The following is a 23,938-nucleotide window of genomic DNA, read 5'->3' on the forward strand; positions in this document are numbered from 1 at the left end:
GCTTATTGGAAGAGTTTCAGTCAGGTTTCAGAGCTCAGCACAGCACAGAAACAGCTTTAGTGAAGGTTACAAATGATCTTCTTATGGCCTCTGACAGTGGACTCATCTCTGTGCTTGTCCTGCTAGACCTCAGTGCAGCGTTCTGCTGAAATTCAACTGTATGTTCTCACTGATCCCGAATAAACCCCCTACGGCTTGATATAAGTCAGTAAACTCAAGCATTTAAAAACATTTTATGTAAACACCCCCCCCCCCCCCATCATGAACGAGTTTTAACACTCTTCTTATAAAACAGATTACTGTGTTTCTGTGTTGTGTAAGCTTGTTAGACACCTCATGGTTGGACATAAAGCAAGCACTCAGTGAAAAAGCGATCTGCTTTATATTAGCTCCTGTATTAAGCATCACGCCTGCTTTAAACACCTTAGCAAAAGCAGCTCTTTGGCAGTTTGGTGGGAATTTAAAAAAATATCTTTTAAGTCTTCACTTATCACATGTAAAAACCCATTTGAAAAAATCCAGATATGCATCAGAGATAGAAAAAACTGAACTGCATTACAAAGGGATAAAAAGGAAATCTATATCATGTTATCCAGGGTTTGGTGATGCTTGGTGGTGCAAGGGCACACGGCTGGATGTTTTGGCATGTTTCCTGACGTGCTCCTTTGGGGGTTGTGGTCGAGGCTGGGGGTGTTCTACTAGGTGTTTTGCCAGGTGGGATTCTCAGGTACCTTGGGCCCTGTGCTTGCTCCATCTGTGGAGTCCCTGTCACTTCATGATAAATGCACAAACACATACAGCTAGATCACATATTTGTTTGTGTGTCTGTTTAGTTCTTCTCTGTCTGTGCAGTTGGCAGCCCCTTGTGTTTTATTTTTTTGCTCTATTCTCTTTTTTATCTTTCCACATTGTTTTCCCATTTAAGAACAAGATGCTATTAGAGCAATCAGACCTTCCAGAAACTTGAGTAAACCTCAGCAAGTGTGTGTTAAGGCTCAAATTTAGTTTAGAGATGTTTACAAGTAAAGATTAAGTCTCATTAGTATGTTTACAAGCAGATTTTATTGGTGTTTTACTGGATAGAACGTAGTATTTTAATACCAATACAAGCAGCAGGTCCAAGCAGTAACATCAAACAGTGAATGCGTCTTTTACCATCTTTCACTGAGCAGTTTTAACCAAAATAAAATGGCACACCTATATTGAAATGTGGCCACATGCTGTGGGTTTTCCATATTATGAGTTGAATTTGGTGACTGCAAACCAACCTATGTGAAGCCTAATCCACTCGAAGTAATGCGCGACCTGTCAGACAGAGACACACAATGTTACTGTTTCTAATAATCCTAAAATGTGAAATAAGTACTATACAAGTCATACAAAATATACCACAATACATAACAGTCACTAAATCAACAATAACTATACATGAAAAAATAAAATAAAACAAAAAAACATGATGAGAGGAAGGCCTATTGAAAACACACACCAGTTAGTTAAACTACAGAAATGTCTGAAAGACATAAAATTTGGAAAGACCTCTAATTTTATGCTTCTAAATTCAGATAAAAGAATTCACATACGGTAAATGTTTGGCCCCAGAACTTCCATTTTGGTTCGATATTCTGTATTATTTCATCTTCTGGGTATAGCATTTTATTTACTACGCTGTTAGTTCCCTGTTTACTTTTGTATTTCTATTCTGTCCTTCCTGTCTTGTCTCTGTTATTGTTGTTTTGTCTCTGAGTGAAGTTCTTATGTTTTAGTCCAGGTCTCAGTGTTAGTCATTTCCTGTCAAATTTCTCAAGTCCTGTGTGCCTTGTGTTCCTCTATCTGATTAGTCAGTTATTGATTTCAGCCTTGTCTCCACTTGTTGCCTGTTCCCTCATCATCCCGTGAATTTATATACTGTGTCAGTCTTTATTGTGTTCTGACTCAAGTCCAAATCCGGGTTGTCACACAGCTGATCCCTGACACTTGCAGCATATGTACACAGTATATACCCCTTTGTAATAAATGTCTCCTTTGTATAGTATAGTATTGTCTTTGTGTACTGTACCTGTGTATAAACTCCAGGGAATCCTGGCTGTCCACACCTCTCACCCCAGCTGACGATGCCCCACAGGTAGGAAACGCCTAACTCATCCACACAAACCAGAGGACCTCCACTGTCGCCCTGACAGGAGTCCACACTGCCCTCCACATCACCTACAAATAAACACATTTCCATCTGTACTATATCCAGGTTGCAGTAGTCCGGCTGTGCATAGATCACTCACCTGCACACATCATGCCTGGTTTGAAGCGGTTTCCATAGAATCTGCCGCAATTGTCGATCAGAGAGACGTTGGCCCAGAGCAACACTGAAGCTGACCTCCCCTCTGGACACAACGACAGGAATATTTAATCTTTGCTCATTAATCAAACCAGCTGATGGGAAAACATAACTTCACAAAGTACATACGAAGTAAATGTAAAAATTTTAATATACAAAGTAGATGGAGATATAGATCAATACTGTTGCATTCTTGTCTGATAAAAGTCTTCTTTGTCCTGTTTTTCACTTCATGATGTTCCAGATATATTCAGCTTGTGTAAGATCTGGACTGTCAGCAGGCCAATTTAGCACCTGCACTGTTTTACAATGAAGCCCAGCTGTTGTAATAGCTACAGGGTTCTGCTTAGCACTGTTTTGGTAAATTGTACATTTTTCCTGAAAAAGATGGAACCTGAATGAGAGAGCATGTTGCTCTAAAGCATATATATGCCGATATACCTTTCAGCATTAATGGTGTCTGTTTCTTCAAGGGATCGTTGGGCTAACCTGTGTCAGTGTAGCTCCGGCTTGCTTAGTGATTTCTTTGTATTTCCTACTGCTTCTATCTAACGTCTATCTCCTCTCCTTTTACAGGCTTCCCCGGACCCCTGCTTGTTATCCTGCTTTGTGGACCCTGAGTGGATGTGAACGAGTGAGCTTTTAATGGATTGGACTTGGAGTTGGATTTGGGGAAACCTGCAGTCAGCTGAGACTGAAGAAGTCACTTGGATGAGTGACGAAACGTTTCTCCCACAAAACGCTACGTCCAGATGAACAGAATCAACTTCCGGAGATTTACTTACCTGGATGATTGAGAATGCATCAAGAAGATGATCCCCTTTCATTTTTAACCTGGATTGAACAACATTACTGTTCTTCTTGCAACAGGAAAATATGATTTTTTATCCATACCTGCAGTTCGTCCCCACCCAGAGATACTGCAGGTGTGGTTGGGCTGGAAGAGGTGTGTGGACCAGGGAACACAGACTGCGCTTATTGCTGGATTGTCCACCAAACATTTCTCTGTGAATGGAAGCTTCTGGAGTTTTACCAGAGCGATGTCGTTTTCATATGTGTTGGCAACATAACTGTGAGACATTAAAAAAAATTGTTCTTATTTTATTACACATATTTGATTATAAAGTAACCATATTTAGCATTTTCTTATTTCTGTGATATATCTGCTGTTCCAGTGATGGATGTTCATATGTAAATACAAGTAATCTCAGCGAGTCATGAGCTCAGACTTCAGACTTCTCTCAACATTCAGTTTCACTCAGCTTTCTTCTGTCATTGGATCTTTATGATATCATTTACCCACAATGGGAACCCCAAATACGGTCATCTCAGGTGCAGAAGCCTACCTACCCACCGAATAAGGGGGAAGTTGCCTGACAGAGGATGAATTGAGTGTCCTAACTAAGACCCAGTATAAGAAAAATTGGTATTTCTAACTGTGGATCATTCAAAACTGCTTTATTAGAATGAAAAAAGAAAAAGATGTACCTGTAAATGAATGGAGTACATTTATGTATAGATAGTGTTGTTCATACTTTGGGTGGATAATGATGTCCTCAACAGGAACAATATCAGTTGTGTCTTGAGCTCGAGATTTTTTCCAGAGGGAAAACTTCACTCTGAAGGCACGGGGGTTGGGTCTGTAAACAGCAAGGGAGAAAAATCTGGTTATTGCTGACTTCCAAGGCACAGCATGACTTTTAACTGCACTGACCAGAGCATGGGCTTAATTTTTCTGGAAATTGTATCAAATTTACACTACTTTTGAAAGTGAAGGTACCAGGAGAGAAAAAACCTAATATGTGAGGACTTTCAAAGCAATGCCTAGTCTTAAAAAAGTGTTTTAAATCCTTCAATGTGTTGATGTTAGGAAGGAGGAGTGGTGTGAGAGATTTGTCCGACCTGACACAGTGAGCTGCAGTGATGACCCAGCAGCCTCCGATATAAGCTCCTCCACAGTCAATCCTCTTGTTTTCCTCCAGAGCAATCTGCCACTGGATTTGGGTCTACACACCAACAGGAAGATATGTGGCAGGTTATTCATGTGTTGCTTGTTACTTATGATGACAGTTAGCATTCAGTTGTGCCAAATGGGGTGTGGCATTTTCGTGCTGAAATAAGCAAGACCTATGAAAAGAGTATATCATGTTTTGATTTAAATTTGTATGTCTAAGCAAGGTAGGCATGCCATGACATAGCATTTTGGATTTAACCAACAGGGCTATCATACACTATCATACACTAGGCAAGAGGTCTAGGGCTTCAAACAGGTGGAGCATCTGAGGATCTGCAGGACCTTAAAAATCCCTTTGGGTATTTAGCATCAGAGGGAGATCATTATGCTACATTGTAAGAATGACAAAACAAAACAAAACCACATAGTAGCAGCAGGAACGGTAACTGTACTCAAAAAGTTATGTTGATTCCAGCTCACCGGCTTTGCTGGTACTCCCCCGACTACCCTCTTGACTCTTCCATGGGTACTCTTTCCTCGTTGCACCACTTCCTCATCATCCACTGTGGTAGCATTTGGAATGCCACAGAACAGATTGGCCTCCAGGGCTTTTCTGTTGGCCTTCGTTTCTGGACAAAGTTAACAACACACAAAGCTATATAACGCAGAGTTTTGTTGAAATTCATACCCTGGGGACTAGATATCCCTGTATATAAGGTGATCTTGTACCCTCAGGACTGATTTAAAGAACATGTGCAAATTGAAATGAGGGTTACTATAGGTCAGAGGTTCCTAAACTGTTTTTGCTAGGCCCCCGTTTGTTTTAAAAGAAAAATCTTCGTGACTATTTTTTCATACTGCGCCACCCTGCAATGGCTCTGCCCCCCCCCCCCCCCCAGGGGGCGGGCCCCACATTTTGGGAACCTCTGCAATAGGTAGACTTCCTACTGTTCTAATCATATAGTATGTGAGAGGGTTACACACTAATACTAGTGACTAATTCTTGCAGTTGGCTGTCCAGTGTATCCCAACTGGATTAGATGAAGCTTTGGAATCCATGTAAACTTCTGAGGTTCTCTTATACCAATGATTAAAGGTCTCCTAAACTGTAGCTAGAAGAAAACTGTTGTCAAAAATGTCATTGTCTACTATAGCATCAAGATTATCTAATCATTGTATATAAAATAAGATGTGCCACCACCTCTGATAAGTCACTTTTAATCTACATACCATTCATTGGAGAGATGTACTCTGAAATACAGGAAGAAAAAATAATTACTGTCATCATCACTAATTAAAACAGTGAAATATTCAAACAGCTGCTGTGAGGATTTCATTTACCTGAATTTTTGGGCAGACCTTTCAGTGAAAGTGATTCTACAGAAAACAGAAACATATTGCTATAAGGACTCGAGTGCATGGAAAAAAAACAACTGATGGTTGTGGACTTTCAGCTATGAAAGTCGTTCACCAGAAGTTAGCGTTTTTCTAACTGTGACAACTATTTGTATTGTAGTTATATGAAGCAAACCACATGACACTATCAGTGTGAACAGGTGTTAAATCTAATCTTTCTAATCTAATCTTTTACTTATAAGTAAAAGATTAGATGACACAGTTAAATTTAGTTTAACGTAATATAAATTTAGCAAAAATGTATATTACAGTAATCATAAGGAGCTTTCAGATTACAGGAGCATTTTCGCAACTTGTATTCCAGACTTACACTGTGTCACAACATAAACTTTTGAGTTACCTAAGTTAGATGAATACTGTTGACATATTCAAGAAAGGTCCATGTTAAACTTGGCTGTGTAAGTAGCAGTAAGTTATAGTTGGAATTTCTGCTGGTATACTGTTCTTGGACTAATTTTGCTCCAAGATGTAACTAGCCTTTATGTAATTGCCAAAGTTTGGGTACATCAGGAACCCAAGCAGGGGCGGAGCGTGGGGGTGGCTTACTGGGCTTAAGCCCGGGTTGTTTTGTCAGAAGCCCGGGGTATTTTGGAGTGTAATTTTTTCATAGTTAGATGCCTGGCTGACAACTGTATAAAACAAAAAGTACACACAATATTCGAAGCACATAGTGCACACTGTGGGAATTTACGACTGTGCGTGAATCCCCCCTGATATTGGTATGATCCGAGCTCAGGCACTAAGCGACTGAGTGAGGGGGCGGGGCAGCTGCTGCCCGTGAGTGCGCTGTTGGAGAGACGGAGCCAGCCATACTAAGGAGAGCTTAAGTTCGACCAGGTACCAAAGCAAACCATTCGTACCGTACAAATAATGTAAATATGACGGTGCATCACGAAAGATTGATATTAAACTGATCACTTGACCAATATTACGTTACTTGCTCTTCAAGTGAATCAACAAATGGCGAAATGAAAAGCCGAGCTATTTTTTTTTTTAGAGAGTCTTAGCTTACGTGTGTTTATTTCATATTTTCAGTTCTTACCCTCCCCGACTAAATCGGTTTCAGTTATGTACTGAAACATAAGAATGGACATTAGAGGGTTCTTTCAAAGAAAAAACTCAGGTAAATGTTATTTTATATATTATGCTTTGTATGTTGTTCAGTATATTTCTATGCAAAACAAGAGGAATTTCAATACACAGCAGGATATTCACATTTGTAACCAGATATTTACACTTTAGGGAGAAAACATAAAACATTTTTACTGTACAACATCAATTTAGAGTAAACTTTTGTTTTAGATAAATATTGAAATATCTTTTGAATTAGTTAAATGTCAGAATAAAGAGAGACAGAGCTTTCTGTTTTTTATCACTTTGATCAAATTTAGGAGTACATGTACACTAAGTTTATTGTTAATTAATAAGAAACTCCAGACGATTCCATTCTGAGCTGAAGAAGCTTCTGATAGGTTCGTAGAGTCCATGTGAGTAAATTGGTGGCACAGCTGTGGATGCATATAAGGCAAAACACAGAGCCTGTTTCTTTGACATGGGAAAATCAAGAGATGTCAACCAAAACACCAGGAAGACAACTGTGGAGCTCCATGAGTGTGGCTCAATTTTGAATACAATTTGGTGCCATTTACAATTAAGAAATACAGACAGTTTCTCTCTTTACTCTTAAAGTTAACAAATGTGTTTTTTATATTTATCAATCTAAAAAAAAATAAACATTTAGTCTGATTTGATGTTACAATTAAAAAAGTGTTTGTGTTTTTATCTGAAGAGTTTGTAAATATCTGTATATTTGATGATTGTCAGCACAAAGAGAGAGAGAGGAACAGAGGGGGAGAGAGAGGAACAGAGAGGGAGAGAGAGAGGAGAATGAGGACAGAACAGAGATGAACAAGAGCAGGTGAGACACACATGTTAGTCAAATGGTCGTTTGCCAAAAGTATCACCGTATCACAGGTACTCATGTATCTTGTACCTAGTGTTTCTTTTTAGGTTTGTTATTTTTCAAATTCTATATTTATTAAGTTATGCAGGCTTGTTTGCACAACAAGGCTAAATAATTATATAAACTTTTCTCAATCTAAATATTGTACTTTGGTAAAATTAAAAAATAAATGTAGTGCAAGTCTATGATGATTTTTAGTGCTACTATCATCTAGTTCTGATTCTGGTTCTGTCTTGGTTAAGTCCCAAGTAGTCCTGATTTTGAACTGTTGTAGTCCTGTTTTAATTCTGGATCAGTTCTGGGTCTGGTTGAATTGGGGTTTAGTCCTCGTGTCTTGATACAGCCCCGACTTTGTTCTGCCTTGCTGCTTAATTAAAAAACTAGTTTAAGGTGTCCTGCACATGTGATATATATTTTTCCCTATATGAAGTCATTCTCTTTTGAACAAAACTCAAAACAGAGCCTATTAATCTTTCAGTCATTTCTACCCCCAATCCCACATGCATACTACCCTTTTGGGCTAAGCCCCGGGTGTTTCAAATGTCTGGCTCCGCCTCTGAACCCAAGTGAAACCAGTTTTACAAGTGGAAGAAACTAAATTGCAAAAAAACAAAACAAAACAAAACAACTTTCTAAAAGCAAACATCTGTTTTTCTAAAACTGTGTGGAAGTAAAGATATGTTGTGCCTTACTTTGCTTTGACTTAAATTTGTTTGATTCATCCTCGCCATCCAGGCAGTCGATCTTGCCATCAATGAGTGCTTCTTTATGAATACACACTCCCGTTTTACAGTGGAAAGCATTTTTTCTGCACTCTGATAAAAACAATGATTCACATTGTAAAACTTGGGGCACAAAGCTAAGGTAAGATAATTTCTGATTGTGTGTGTGTAGTTTTACTTTTGCAGCACATCTCATCACTTTGGTCACCACAATCATCAATTCCGTTACACGTCTGGTATTGAGCCACACGCTTTCCATTCGCACAGGTGAAGGGATGGTCTAAAACAGATAGAAGAGACAAACTTCTTTTAGAGTGGAGGAGAAAATATTCGATTCTGTTGAAGAAAATTATTTATTAATGAAGACTGAGCATCACTGTCTCTAAATTTTCAAATTCAGGGAGTCATATGAGCCTGATGATGATAAAAATGTTCATGTTGGGTTTCAGAAGCTGAAAGATGGGTTGACAGTTTAGATTGTGAATACAGAAATGTTTATTTAGCAACTCAATTTTTTTGAGAAAGCTCAAATAAATGTCTAAGATCCAAATTTATACCCAACAAGAAGTCCCTGCTGAGTGCAGTTGCACTTGCAGAGGACTAACGATGTTTAAGGTGAATTTTTTTTAAAATTTCACTTAATTAGTTTATTCTAGAAGTTCCACTGAATTTTCCAACAATCCATTCATCGTCTGCTACTTGTCTAGGTCCAGGTTGCAAGGGCATAGTCTATACATAGACACCCAAACGTCCCTCTTCCCAGGCACCTTTTCGAGCTATTCTGGTGGGGGACGCTGAAAGGTTTCCAAGAGAGGTGTTATATCTGCAAAATGTGTTAGGGCAGCTCTGTGGTCTCCTTATATTTGAACCAGTCCGAAGCACCTAACACCGAAGGCAGGCAGAAGGCATAACGGTCTGATAAACTTTTACTTTTAGACATTAATTCATACACATTCTCTTAATAGTGTTGATTCGGAACAATTTTAAGTTATTTCTAAATGCATTTATGATAAGTACAAGTAGCTTAAGAGCACCCTGAAAACCTTCTTACAGTTTAAATTTACCAATTACAAATTTGTAGGAGTACATTGTTTTCTAACCACAGACAAGAATACAGTAGAATTACCACATACTGACCTGTTGGTGCTGTTGATTCCTGGTAACAGGTTGCAGTAGCAACTAACGATCCTTTTGTAACCTCCACTTTGTCGTAGATAACACACTCAGCTAAGGACGTTTCATAACCTTGGCAGTAGACACTAACACATCTGTGTGGAAGCTGTGTGGAAGCTGTCAAGGTGTTGTACTCCACTGCGTTTTTGGATGCTGCACCCCTGTACACACAATGTTAGAAGTGTCTGACTCTAATACTGTGGTTATTTGCTGAATTAAATTTTTATTGACTAGCAGATGATAAACATGTATATTTATCCTACATGTTCATGCTTTATTATTCTTAATTTGTGTAATTTCTCTCACAGTGGTTTCTTCTGTTCCTTGCAAGCCACATTAGCAGCAGCCATGTTCCACATCTTCTTACACACCAGTAATTCCTCCCCACCATTGCTGTCAGGAACAAACAACTTGACTAATCCGGTTTCCTCATCTATTGAAGTTCTGAACTTTGGACCATTTACTGTTGTGAGAAAAAGAGGTTAAAGTAACATAAACAATTTGTAGGAATCTCAGAAAGAATCACAAAGCTTTGAATGCATCAGAAAGAGCGAACCATCACAGTCATCCCCAAAGTGGGACATGTGGGATTTCCTGGTCCGGCATGAGAGCGCCATCACCTGGAAAAGAGATTAAATAGAAATTTAAAAATAGTGGCACCTAAATGTGCAATATAATCTAATGTTCTGTAAACTTGTAACATACAGAAGATCAACTGTGTCTTGGTTAGGTCAGGATTAATTTTGATTTTTAGCTAGGAAATCTTAAAAACAAAATGCATGTCTGTGAAGGTTCTCAGTCATCCAGGTCATTGTAGTCTAAAGAGCTTGGAAGGAAAAGTGTCTGGACTTCTTAGAGTTTCTTGAAGACGTTTCACTGCTCATACGAGAAGCTTCTTCAGTTTTAAGAGCAATTGGTGAAGAGCATAGCTGGACTGGCCATCGGGCAACCAGGCATTTGCCCGGTATGCCCGATGGTTTTTTTTCCGTTTTTTTTCCGTAACGGTATAAACACTGAAAGGTGGTGGATTGGCCAGATGAAGGGAGATGTGTAAAATAACTCAGTTGTTTGGTGGTGGCTATTGCGGAGCTTCCACAGATTCAGTAACATTAGCAAGTGGTGGAGGCCAGCAGATGCAACACGCTGGCAGGTGGATGACGGAAAGGCAGGAGGAGCAGAGACCCTGAGGAGGTGAACTGAACTTCAGGTAAGAAGTTATGACCTGCAGTCTATCTGGGTCAGATATAAACCAAGTTTAAGTGGAGTTTATTTTCGTTGTGCTGACTTTTTTACAGTCAGTTACAATAACTTGTACTGCGTGCTAGCTAGCATGACGGAGTTTATATACTGCTCAGCGGGTGCTATGATGTTAACTTGTTTTATCTTATTTTATTTGTAAGGTTAGTTATTAGAGTTTCCAACTGTCCCGTAAAAAACGGAGTCGTCTCGTATTGAGGTGAAAAGGAACATTTTGTCCTTTCTCCTTTCACTTTTTAAAGGTTGCCATGTTAGAAAAAATATTTTGCCCTGCTGTTTATTGATGTGGCAAATGAATGGTTTATGAAAATATATCTAAATCTGTCATCAGTAATCAGTAATGATCATGTCTCATCCTCTAGTCTTCTCTGTCTTAATTTCAGGTTTTCACCATGTGTTGTAGATAGTTCAGGAGGTTAACTCGACCAAGCAGTCTACTTTCAGGTACTGTTTAGAATACCAGAATAGGGAGGATGGTGTAGGTCTAAGTTTATTAGATTGATACATATATACCAACAAGACAGTGTACATCACTGTGACAACAGCGTTTGTTTTCATTCAAAGGCTTTATGGTTTTTCCTATAATACCTGGTGGGCCGGTCACCAGTCAAAATGTCTGGGCCGATTTTTTGTCCCAGTCCAGCCCTGGTGAAGAGCCACAGATTTTAAGCCCTATGGGTGTGTCCCCACGACGATCATGGATCCCTATTGATCGTCTGTCTAATCACATGAGCCAAGGTGTGAAAATGGGTGTGGGTCACAATCAGCCAGGGTTTCGGGTGAGCTCATTGTGAAACCTGGCCCCACCTTATCATGTGATTTCCTGAGGTCAGATGGCCCAGGATGTGAGTGGGCATTAAGGCGTCTGGGAAAGGATCTCAAAACTGGATTATAGATGGCAGAGTTGGTGTAAACCCCCGCCTCTGTTCAAAGATGGTCGCTCACAGTGGACATAGATGGCTTCTTTCACTCCTCTTTCAAACCATCTGTCCTCTCTGTCCAAAATGTGAACATTGGCATCCTCGAAAGAGTGACATTTATCCTTTATATGCAGATGGACTGCTGAGTCTTGTCCTGTGGAGGTGGCTCTTCTATGTTGTGCCATGTATTTAAGAAGTGGCTGTTTGGTCTCTCCGATGTAGAGGTCTGGGCATTCCTCGCTGTATGCCATACAGTACATTGTTAAGTTTGTGTTTAGGAGTTTTGTCTTTGGGATGAACCGGTTTTTGTCTCACTGCATGTACACTATATTGCCAAGTATCCACTCACCCATCCAAATCATGGAATTCAGGTGGCCACCAGTGTATAAAATTAAGCACCTAGGTATGCAGACTGCTTCTACAAAACATTTGTGAAAGATTGGTTACCTGATGATCCACAGTCACCTGTTAGTGGTATTATAACAAAGTGGAAGAGAGCAACTCAAAATGCTGGGTCCTGTAAAATCACAAAGCTGGGTCAGTGGATGCATAGTGTGCAAATTCTCTGCTGATTCATTAGCTACAGACCTCCAACCATCATTTGGCCTTCAGACCAGCTCAGGAACATGGAGAGCTTCATCAAATGGGTTTCCATTACCGGTATGGTTTACTGGTATGCACAGATTCCTGACCTCAACCTGATAGAAGACCTTAGGGATGATTTAGAGTGGGGACTAACAACTAGGCCTTCTTGTCTAATATCAGTGTCCGCTAGTTTAGTTCCTGACTGGTTCCTGACTGAAGATATAGCAGTCATACCTAGGACTATAATGAGTTACCTGGCAGTAGGATCGGTAGTTCCTGTTGTCATGGCCACAAACTGGGTTCACATTCTCAACGGGGCACAGATAAGGAGGTTTACATGTGCACTTTCCTTCAACGCAACGCTCCCATGGAAGGCAAAAAGCCACATCACATGATGCACGAGTCTTCCTAATAAATGTAGACCAACAGATCAGGCAGACTGCAAATCACACAATAATCATGCAAAAATGTGATTATTGTGTGATTTGCAATCACACAATAATCACATTTTGAATGGAATAACAGAATAACCTTTTGTGTTTCCTTCATGTCACTTTTATTTTGCTCATCTTTCTATTAAGAGCATTCAAACGTCACACACACGCACACACACACACACACACACACACACACACACACACACACACACACACACACACGCACACAATATCAGGAAGAAATAAATAATCTCACAATCTCCAGGGCTGAAAAATTAACATTAACATTTAAAATAAAAATGGCTTGTCCTAGGATAAGTAGCTACAGTAAAACCAAGTGCCCCATCTGCAATCACTGGAAAAATTTTAATTCCACTTTAACCTCCTAAGACCCGAACTCTTCCACAGCATTTTTAATTTCTCTTTGATATTTGGGCGGATTGGGGCCTGATGAATGTAAAAACAAAGAATTACCAGATTTTTTTTTTTACCTTATTTTTGTTTTTAAGAAAAATATGAGGATATTCGTTTAAAATTGTGATAGAACAGTAGCAGTATAATGTCCTCGTAAGTGGATATCAGGCCCTTGTAGAGCAAAATTGAGTATTTTAGTCTAAATAACCCAAAATGTGATGTCCACATATGTGGACGCAGGTCCTAGGAGGTTAATTCCACTTTAAGTCCACTTTAAGCTCCAAAAGGGAGTCAGCCCATGTTAAAATGTTCAACTTTTACAGGAGGAATAAATATGTTTTCAGCCTACAGAACAAATCTTCTACAGCACAGCTGTTTAAATTGGATTATTCCTTTGTCTTCATCTGTTTATGGTCACATTTGCCTTAAAAAAAATCAAGAGAGGAAAGCACTGCAGGTGAGCCGCAAAAGATAACTCCAACCAAGGTGAAATCAAATCACTTAAGCACACAAGTCCACATACCAACACTGAAATGATTCCAGATACTCATTGCTCTCAGGTGTCTCTGGGGCTTTGGTAGTAGCCAGTAGGGTGGGAAATGGGGTTGGTAAGTTTGGTATCTGGATTTTCTGATCCGTCTGCTCAGTCTGCTCGATCTGCTCAGTCACATGGGGCTGATCATCTACGTGTGCTCGGTCACCTTTGTCTGATGGTTTTACCTGGAAAAGCAAAAAACCCATAATATAGTTACACTGTGGTAGTATCTACCCAAAGCAACACTGGGTGATAAAAAACTTCAATTGTCACGGTTCTGGGTCGTTTCGACCCAGCTTTTTGAATTTCTTATGTTTTGGTTTATTTTTGCATTATGGATTATTTTCTTATTCTCTGGTGCTTTGATCATGATTATAAATATGTCATATTTTTGGTGAGGGATTAGTTTTTCGGTGGTGTCTCATGTTTAGTATAGTTTGAGTTCCATGTGTTATATTCTTTCGGTCTGCCTCTTAGTGTCAAGTCTGTGTCTTTGTGATTTGTTTCCTGTTTTATTTTGATAGTCCCAGTCTGTTGTCAGTGTGTTCAGTTTTACTTCTTCCCTGTAGACTTCGTGGCCCAACATATCCCAGAATGCATAGCGCGGTGATGGGTGTGGATAATTTTGCCGAAAAAAAATGGTGGACGAGGGTCGCCCGAAGAGTAAACTTTAAGTAAGTACTGAATATTATGTCACTTATTTATGTGCAAATGTTTAATAACAAAGAACATTAAACATTACTGTTGGCTACATGTCGGCAAAGTCATGTGACATTAGTGACGTTTGTACTAACTTGGTTTTAAAGCCTTTACTTTACAATATACGCCGTTCAATAGCTGAGCTTAATCTTACAGAGAATGATCAAAGCTCATGTAGAAACAAACAAACAAATGAACAAAAGATTTTCTCCTTCATTTCTGTCAAACAAAGCTGTATGACACGTTTCCAGCTGTTAGTATCATGGTTGCTAGGCAACCTGGGCAGCGCAATGGAAGCTAGACCGTCCCGTTTCACAAGCCTCGCACTTGCGGCCTTAGCGGTCTTTAAGTACGCGGCCCTTGAGGATCGTTGAGGCTGCGTACTTTAAGGCTGCAGACCCTGAATTGGGAGACAGCCATAGTCAGGTTGTCTGCTATGTTCACGTCATGTTTTTTTTTTCCATGTCTCCATGCCAGGTCCCATGTTCAAGGTTTTTTCATGCTTTAATCTTAGTTCACCCAGTTTAGGTTATTGTTTAGTTTCGCCTTTTCCTTTTGTTTTGTACTTCTTTGCCAGCCTTAATAAACAGCTCGTTTTTTGTTAATCCATGTCACATTTCACATTCTGTTTTGTTCTGCATTTCAGTCCCTTTTTAGAATCAGTCTGCCTCAGCCAGACTGTGACAACATGAAACTCACAAAACCTTTTCCAAAAGTACGTGTTTCAATGAGTGGTGAACGGCTGTGAAGTTAAAACTCTTTGGAATCAGGTGATTCTTTTTATAGACCCTGTATTTTACCTTTATGACCTTTATAATGCTCCAAATTTTCCAAGGTTGGAAATATCACTGAAAAGCTGGGTCTCCTCCCAGTCTAATCCAGTCAAACTACCCTACCCTCAAAAGTGTAGATACACTGGTGCCCCCCAACTGGTTTGCTGGTCTTAAACTTGTGATGGTTCTATTGGTATTTAATACTGGTTAGTCATCAACATTGTCCCTAAAGTTTTCTTGGCTACATCACTAAATAATGAAGAGTCAGTTTTTCAAAGATGGATTAAACTTTGTCTTTGGTCATAACCTTATTTCAGTGAGGGTCTTCATTTGTTGTTATTTGGGATGTAGCTGTAATGAATGTATGGAAAACCTACTACAAATCCATTAATTCATTTATTATATTCCACTTGTTGAAGTGAATCACACAGATTAACCATCTGATGAACACTTTGGAAGGCAGTTTGGGGGTTCAGTATCTTGCAAAAGGAGACTGGAGCAGGCAGGGATCGAACAACCAGCCTTGGTTAGTAGATGACCTGCTTTAACTCCAGAGAGACAGCCACCCAGTGAGGACTCACTCCAGTTTTGTGCACCTGGAAAAGCTGCCAAGGGAGGGAGGCATCCCGATCAGATGCCTGACCGTGTCAACGTCATGATGTAGAGATGCAGGTTGTACTCCTCATTCTCCTTGTTCAGGGTGGCTGTAGCTCAGGGAAAGAGCAGGTCATTCACTAATTGGAAGGTTAGTGGTTCCCTGACTGCTCCAGCCTCATGTCTGCATGTTTAAGTGGTTTTTTGTTTTTTTTTAAAATCCCACAGTGACACAAAATTTGTAGCTAGATAACCCTGTCCACAAGCATGCAACTGAAACCCTTCCCTGGGGCTCAGGCAGGACTGGGCAAAACCCCAAAAATAAAAATGGATCTCCAGAGGGGTTGGCAACTTGCAAAGATAGTCACTGGGGTTGAGTGACCTGTGGGGTGGGGCCAGCAGGTCTGTCCTGGAAAATAATTCTGGGGATAAGACTTTTTATGCTAATCTCAATGTTTTCTCCCGCACTACAACCCACAGTAACTAATCCATGCCCTTCTTTTGTGGACTATAACCCCCTTTATGTTGTTTTGTTATGCTGCTACTGGATGACTGCCAATAAAGGTTCATTTGGTTTGGCCCCTTAAACACACACAATTTTTCCAAACCTGAAGTCTTATCCATATTTCTGAGGTCGTTTCACTGATAACAGTCAGCTGTTACTAGACCTGAGAGTAGAAATCAGTAAAGATGGCAAACCTTTTGATTTCCTGTTAATCACCAGTAGCTCCCTATGGCCTATCTACCACTTAACCTTTTAATTTGATGAAAGCTTTGTCTCGACTTCACCAAGAACAGGATGGAAACTGGATCAATTTAACAGTATGCAAACAGATTTTTTTGCTTAATGCTTAGTCTGGAAATGGATTTTAGTCCAAATTCATAGAAAAATGGTTTATTCATTTTTTTTTTATTCTTTGTTATTTTATTTGTTTATTTTATTTTATTTTATGTTATTTACAGTTTTTAAAGCTAAAGTAGCCTACTTATAATAGGAATTTCATTAATCCCAGGTAAGACTCCATATGTTTAGAGCTGCTAGGTGTAAAGTTCATTAAACTGTCTGTTTGGTATTAATGAATATAAGTGCTAAATTAAAGAAGATATTCAATTTAGTTATGTAATTTTAGTCACATTTCACATTGAATCGCTTTATTTATTTACATCTATTGGAAATACTAGCCTGTGACCTCTGTTATAAGGCTTAAACATATGTTGCAGCTTTTTAAAGCAACACACGCAGCTGCATACTTCCATTGGTGGAAGTATGTTGCTTCAGGTGGGCAGAAGGTCAAAACAACAACTCGCTAACCAGGCTACCTGATCACTCCATGATTTTAACCAAATTTGAGCACTTTTTGGGTCTAGAACATCAGGATACTGTTGGTGATTAAGGTAAATAAATCATATATGGGCATATGATTAATAGTACTCGGGATGCTTGAGGTGCCTGTTTGATTCAGTCCAGGTTTATCAAACTCAGTCACATTGATTGATTACATTTGCCACAGTGAAGCCTCCAATTCCCCCAAAGCCCAACCTCAAATGTTATTTTTATAAATTTGCATTCAGATCTAAGTGATTTTACAAAACTGTTCAACTGTTTTTATAATAGCCCATTTAAAACAGAAGTAAAAGTATAGCAACTGTAAATTCTGTAAATTTGCTAAATCTCAGTTACAGTTATTAGACAACACAGTACTGAATACTGGCCTCATTAGCCATGCAGTGCAACTCTGATCAACAGATCAACAAAACTGATAAAAGAGAGGCTAACTCACCATTTCAAAGTTAATGAAGAGAAGAAGTAGCAAGGAAAGAGAAACTCTGGCAGATATCATCCTGGCAAATGTAATGATAACAATGAAACTGTAAAATTGCTCTCGTCTTTACAGTTTTGGTCCCTCAGAAATGTTTAAACAGGCAATTTGTAAGGCATAAATCTCTCGAAATAAGTTGCAGCTACAGAGAGTTATTCTCTCTGTTAGGGAGCAACGGGTCTCTTCTGCCCACTGATGTCGTCCCCAATCAATCATCAGCTTGTCTGTGTGGACACATAAGTACACAAAATGATTGATCCAGCTGATGATGAAGAGTAGGGGGGAGGGGTTGTTGAAGGGCATCTGGAGAGAACCCAGATTTTAGCAATCAAAACAAATATGTGTTTGGAGGGTGTTATAACTAAGTTACCAACTTACATGATGAGCCTAAAGTAAGAATTTCAGGAAGATGTTGCTTTTTTAATCTGGACAGATTAGGCTGTAACTTAACCTCGTGATGAACCAAACAACGATGTGCAGTAATGCCAATAAGGTTAAACAAGGACAAATTGAAATAATAGCAAAGATTTATTCAGAGATTTGTGGTGTGTGTTGCTTGGCAGACCGTTTACTGTCTTTTTACCATGACTGTGCCAAATTATTACAACAGTAGAATTAAACGCATGTTTTTCTTGGTTTACTGCGTCATAGTTTAAAATGGATTAACAACACTCTGAATTGGGGTTGCTGTGAGAGGAGCTGTTAATGAAGCTGGTTTTTAAAGGATGTGTAGCAGAAGTGTAATGAAGCAAAATGTTTAAATTTTGAGATTTTTAAAAAACCTGAAAAAAGTGTGCTTCTATATGTATGTGGATTTTATCATGCCCACGTTCTCTGTCCATGCATTTGAATGGCAGCTTTAAAAACAAGCACAGGAGGATTGCCTATGCAGTCCTGTAAGCAGCAAGATGTTCTAGGATCATTTAAATGAAGCAAAATTACATTCTAAAAGCTAATAATTGTTTTTATCTTTTGTGCTAAGTTTAGATATAATGAAATATGCCATGTAACTAGTGCACTCGTCCCACACATTTTCTTGTAGAAACACTGTTCAAATTTTGAAATGATTGGCTTGGCGGTGAGATACATGCTGCCATACACTTTGCATACATTTTAGTACTATTGAATGACTGATATCAACAAATAAATAAATACTTACATACATACATACATAAATACATGAATAAATATACGTTTTGATCTAAAGTGGAGAGCCTCACTTGTTGATCCACAACAACATTGTGGAGCAACTATTCCTCCACAGCTGGTGATCTGCCCACAGTTTTCATTCTATAGTCATCATTTAACCTTAACATTGCAGGAAATTTTTTTCTTTAAAGTCAACAGTTTTACACTTTTTGTGTCACGTGTCAGTTTTCTGCTTTACAAAGTCAAACTGTATTTGTTGAAAAGGTGAAAAAGGCTTGACCTGACGGGAAATCCTGCAGAAGAGGACGACAAACTAACAGATGAAAGTACAAACAAGTTAATATTCAATGATGAATCAATAAAAGAGCATTTCAGAAACACAGCGTGCTTTAACAGAAAGGCAGACTGAGGCATCAGCTTGGCTCCCACTGGCTACTTAACGGTAAACTCTGGATATGTTACTGGGGTTCAAAATCTATCTAAGTCACACATCCTCACTGACACTTGATAAAAACTCTGATGACCTGTTGTTTTCAAGTTGTCTCCAAGGCTGATGTAAATTTCTTCCACATCTGTTACAGTGTGTGGCTTAAACCATAATGTTGTGTTCATTTAATGTTACACAATTTTGTTTTCCCAGTCACAAACGGCAGTTACATGAACACTTATCATATAAAGTATAATAATAGATCTATTTTGTTGTTTTCTAACAAATTTCCTGTGTCAGAGTTTTGATCAACTTAAGTTCTTGTGAATATTACACGTTTTTAAAACCACTGTTTGTTAATTATGACCTTTATGCCTCATTACTCATTAATAACTCTAATAATACTCTAAAAAAGATCATTTCTGGATTATTTTGACTCTAAAAAATAATCAAATAAAAGGGTCAAATTTACCAAGAACAATTGTTTTGAAATCATTTATATTGTCTATACAGTCTTTCTGCAACACCGTCTGGAGGTTTCCCAGTATAAACCTGTTACAGGCATAACTGGCATCACATGTTGGCCATATCTTTATGCTATATTTAGATTACTTGCTTGGCATATATTGTTTGAAAGGGTAGTGTCCCTTAAAGCACACAGACATTTCTTCTTAATTTTTGTCACATAAATGCAGTCAAATTTTAAACATTTCAGTTTCTAAAATGGAAAGAAATAAGCAGTTTATTTTGAAATACCAGCTTTTTCTCTTATGGATATTTATTATTCCTCATCAATTAGACAAAGGCAGTGTCACGAACCAGGCCGTACGGTCATGACAAAAAACAAAACAAAACAAAAAAACCCCGAAAAAAACAGACATGGTTAGGAATGTATTCCAAGCTGCTTTATTCTTTTAAACAAATAAAACAGAAAAACGCCTACTGTCAAAAACAAACAGTGGTGTGTGAAGGAATGGATGAGTGAAGATGATGCATGTAATAGTGTCAAAAGCAAAAACAAAACCGAACGCAGCCAAAGTCCAACCTGGTGTCTCAGAGCCAACCAAAACTATGCCCTAAAGCAGGGGTGTCAAACTCAAATACACAGTGGGCCAAAATTCAAAACTGGAACAAAGTCGCGGGCTAACGTTAATATTTATTGAAATATATTTATTCCTCCAGATATAAGAATGAATCTTTTCTTATGGACTCAAACACGTTTTTCTGAAAAACTGAATATGGAACAAGCAAAACTTAATACTAAACAATATATATATTAGCTGTATAATACCAGTAGGCCAGCTCTAATAGTAATTTGGTATGGCTTCACGGGCCAAATGTAATTAGGCTGCGGGCCAAATTTGGCCCGCGGGCCAGAGTTTGACACCTATGCCCTAAAGGCTTTTTATATAGAGTCCTGGCACACTGGCACAGGTGTTGCCAGTGTCACTGATTGTAAACGGGAACTCCGCCTCTCCAATGCCTGCAAACAAGACACACATGAGCCAAGAGGAAGGCAGGGTGCAGTGGGTCCTCACAGGTAGATCTTATCCAATTAGCCAATAATATTATTACTACACACTAATGCTGTGTCCTTAGTGGTCTGTACTGCATGTTGAAACTGAGTGATTTCATGATACAGTCCTTGACATGGTAATTTCTTTAGTTTAAAGATGCTTATTGTCAGATAGTTTAAACTTTCTAAAAAAAAAATGTACAAGAACTTCAATATTAGATGTTTTTGTATGATTCCCAGAGATTAAAGCTGCTTCTCAATTCTCAAGTACCCGAGTCTGTACTCTTGTTCTCACTAGTCCAGACTTTGTAAGTTCACGGGCTGCATCTTTCGGAGGACCCAGCCTTCGCGGTTTGCGTGGGCCGGGTCCACTGACGACTGAGACGGTCGGAAGTGTGAGGCTTGTGAACTGGGCCAAAAGATTTGTGTCACCAGCTGTCTCGGTGTAGTTATAATAAACTCAGCCTTCTGCTCCTCGCTCGCTAATATATAACAGGACACTGGAGTAAAGTCTCGGTCATCTCACACTTCTGTTTAATCAGATTTCTGTTTGAAGTATTTTCAGCTGTGTGAAAACTATAACTTTAATCTCAGCCAAACCAATTTACTCAGGAGCAAATAAAACACTGAAAAAAGCCAAACAATAACCATTTTAAGTCATCTAAGTGACTTATATATCATGTTTAACCTGAGTAGTGAAAGACCGCACGGGGTCTGAAAACGATGTGCCGGGAGTCTGCTGTTCTCGCCGGCTCTACTGAGCCTTGATCTCCTGGTCAGCTATCGAGCTGCTGGGTAACAGACGTTTCTGAAAACTTTGGAGCACTTTTGCAAATATGTGATGTCTTGATAAATCAAGCAGATATTTGAAGTTCATACAGCTCCATTCCCGTTTTGTAAGTTTATTTTGTCCCTGAATTGGGACATAGAAAAGGTGTCAAACACTCCTCCTACTGACATGCTCTGACCACTTCCTACTCCTAAGCAGCCCTGGTCACCTATCGTGTTGGACTTCGTCACGGGCCTGCCGCCCTCTTCTGGTAACACCCACATCCTCACTTTAATTGACTGTTTCACTAAGGTGCAGTGTTGGTCAAGTTACTTGAAAAAAGTAATCAGTAACTAATTACTGATTACTTCCCCAAAAAAGTAATCCCGTTACTTTACTGATTACTTATTTTCAAAAGTAATTAATTACTTAATTACTTAGTTACTTAGTTACTTTTAAAAAACATAATTTACAACCTGAAGAGGTGATAAAGCGATAGATCTTTCAGCCCAATTCTACTTTTTCTGCATAATCCATCATACAAAATGTAATCAAATGGAAAAGTCTCTTTTTTTAACTTGTTTTATCAGTTTTAATCTTTTAACTTTATGCATCAAGCAGAACTTAAATTATATGCAACATTCTGACTTTAATAAATTAGTTTAACATTGAAACCTATTTTCTGTACATTCCAGCACATAAAATAAAATATTTTTTGTGTTTACACTCAGTCTTTCAAATAGATGCAAGTAAAACACAGCAGAAAATAAATAAAATCAAAGACTCAGCGGTCCTGTTGCTCTATTTTCACCTGTAAAGCAGGAGTGGGGTAGGCGGAGGTTTACCCTGGTGCAGGTGTGCCGCGGTCAGTTGAAGAATCCGCGAGTTTCTCTGTGAGTTTCCCATTATGTCGTTGCGCACTCGATGCTTGCTTGGAAGTTTAGGGGTTTTTTTCGCTGTAAAAAGAAGTTTTCTTCCCACGCACAACGGACGCTAATGTTTTTGTCACTTTTTATGGAATCAAACTCAAAGTAAGGTCAGTACTTCCACGCTTTAAACGCTGCACGCTCATACTCTCTCCCACAATCGATATATGATCCATTGTTGATCTGCACACAGCTGTTGTCACGAACATGGCACTTGCTTACGTCACTGTCATGAGACATTCTCGCAAAAAAATCACGGTTTTAGTAACGCAGTAACGCAGCGTTCCTACGGGAAAGTAACGGTAATCTAATTACCGTTTTTGCAATAGTAATCCCTTACTTTACTCATTACTTGAAAAAAGTAATCAGATTACAGTAGCGTTACTGCCCATCTCTGCTAAGGTGTTCCACTTTGTGGCTTCACCTAAGCTTCCTTCTGCACTAGAGACTGCCAAGTCACTTACTTCCTCTGGTTTTCACCCACAGACTAACGGCCTGGCAAAATGGGCCAATCAAGAGCTGGAAGCCGTTTTCCGCTATGTGTCATCCATATCAGACTACTCCATTACCTGGAGAAAATCAAAGATTCTGCCTCTGAACTATGAATTTCAGAGCATTTCCACCACTCAACTGCAGCTGGGTAACATTAGATGTTTAGTTATAGATGACAGTCTGTCGGCATCACATTTTAGGATGGCCTCAGCTTTCTTGGAACCCCAGCAGAGTAGGTACTGAAAAAGGATCTGATCTAATGGAAAAGCCTAAAAACTAAATTGAGTCGGTCACTACTTTTATAAATGAGGCTTTTAGAGAAGAAGGAGAATTTGGACCTGGAAACAGCTGATAGCAACAAACTTAGAATAAACAGTTTATGAGGGGAAGAGATGAAGCAAAAAAGCCAAAGACCAATTGTTTTATTAGTTTTTTAAACCCACATCCTTTATTTCTTTATTTATTTTAGTCTTTTGGAGCAAATAGGAAAACAATGAAGGAAACAGATCAGAGCGTCAAGTTTCAGTTACAGCTAAACTGTTATTTGCACTATTGCCTGTTTTCAGAGAGGAAGGCTGAAACATACGTGTGTTCTTTACTTCTTTGACAATGCAAAACTGCACTAAATATTTTGTCTATCAGCTCTGAGAGTAATTTCACGAGAGGACTAAGAGATCTGGTTAAAAATTTATGAGCAGTGGGATTTGTTCAGTCCTCCAATGGGAGCTAAGCTGTGGCACAGAGAGTTGGGATGCTGTCTTGGCATGGTCACATGGACTCCAGCAATTGGATGGCTTCATCTGCCTGAAAGTGGTCTTAACATTACTCACATGCACCAATGAATCCTGTCAGCCAAACAAGACTGTCCACCTTAAGAAGCTTTGATAACTGGACCTGACCATAGGTACACTCAGTTGTTGTCTTCTCTTGGATCTTTCTCCAATGACATTTAAGCTGTTGCTCTTACACGTGACATACCTCAAACTGAAGAAGTGCTTTTACATAATGAAACATGTCGCCATGAAGAGAAGTTTTGTCTTTATGTCATCTAAACAGGATTTG

At 39.0% G+C, this 23,938-nt stretch overlaps 1 protein-coding gene across 1 annotated transcript; it reads right to left on the reverse strand.

The window, feature by feature from the left end:
- Window positions 1-1,043: 1,043 nt before the first annotated feature.
- On the reverse strand, window positions 1,044-17,820 carry cfi (complement factor I). The gene is made up of 17 exons (XM_040009878.1): window positions 17,559-17,820; window positions 13,700-13,896; window positions 12,580-12,733; window positions 10,120-10,183; window positions 9,870-10,026; window positions 9,528-9,724; window positions 8,569-8,670; window positions 8,361-8,483; window positions 5,631-5,666; window positions 5,520-5,540; window positions 4,770-4,918; window positions 4,238-4,341; window positions 3,871-3,975; window positions 3,230-3,405; window positions 2,280-2,381; window positions 2,060-2,208; window positions 1,044-1,305 (listed from the first exon to the last, which is right to left on the reverse strand). Exons 1-17 carry the CDS (start codon window positions 17,616-17,618, stop codon window positions 1,237-1,239), a joined length of 1,965 nt encoding a protein of 654 aa, XP_039865812.1. The 5' UTR covers window positions 17,619-17,820; the 3' UTR covers window positions 1,044-1,236.
- Window positions 17,821-23,938: the final 6,118 nt, after the last annotated feature.

The sequence above is a fragment of the Simochromis diagramma genome, unplaced genomic scaffold (assembly GCF_900408965.1).
Source record: "Simochromis diagramma unplaced genomic scaffold, fSimDia1.1 OVJJ01000566.1, whole genome shotgun sequence".
In the NCBI taxonomy this organism is placed as follows: Eukaryota; Metazoa; Chordata; class Actinopteri; order Cichliformes; family Cichlidae; genus Simochromis; species Simochromis diagramma.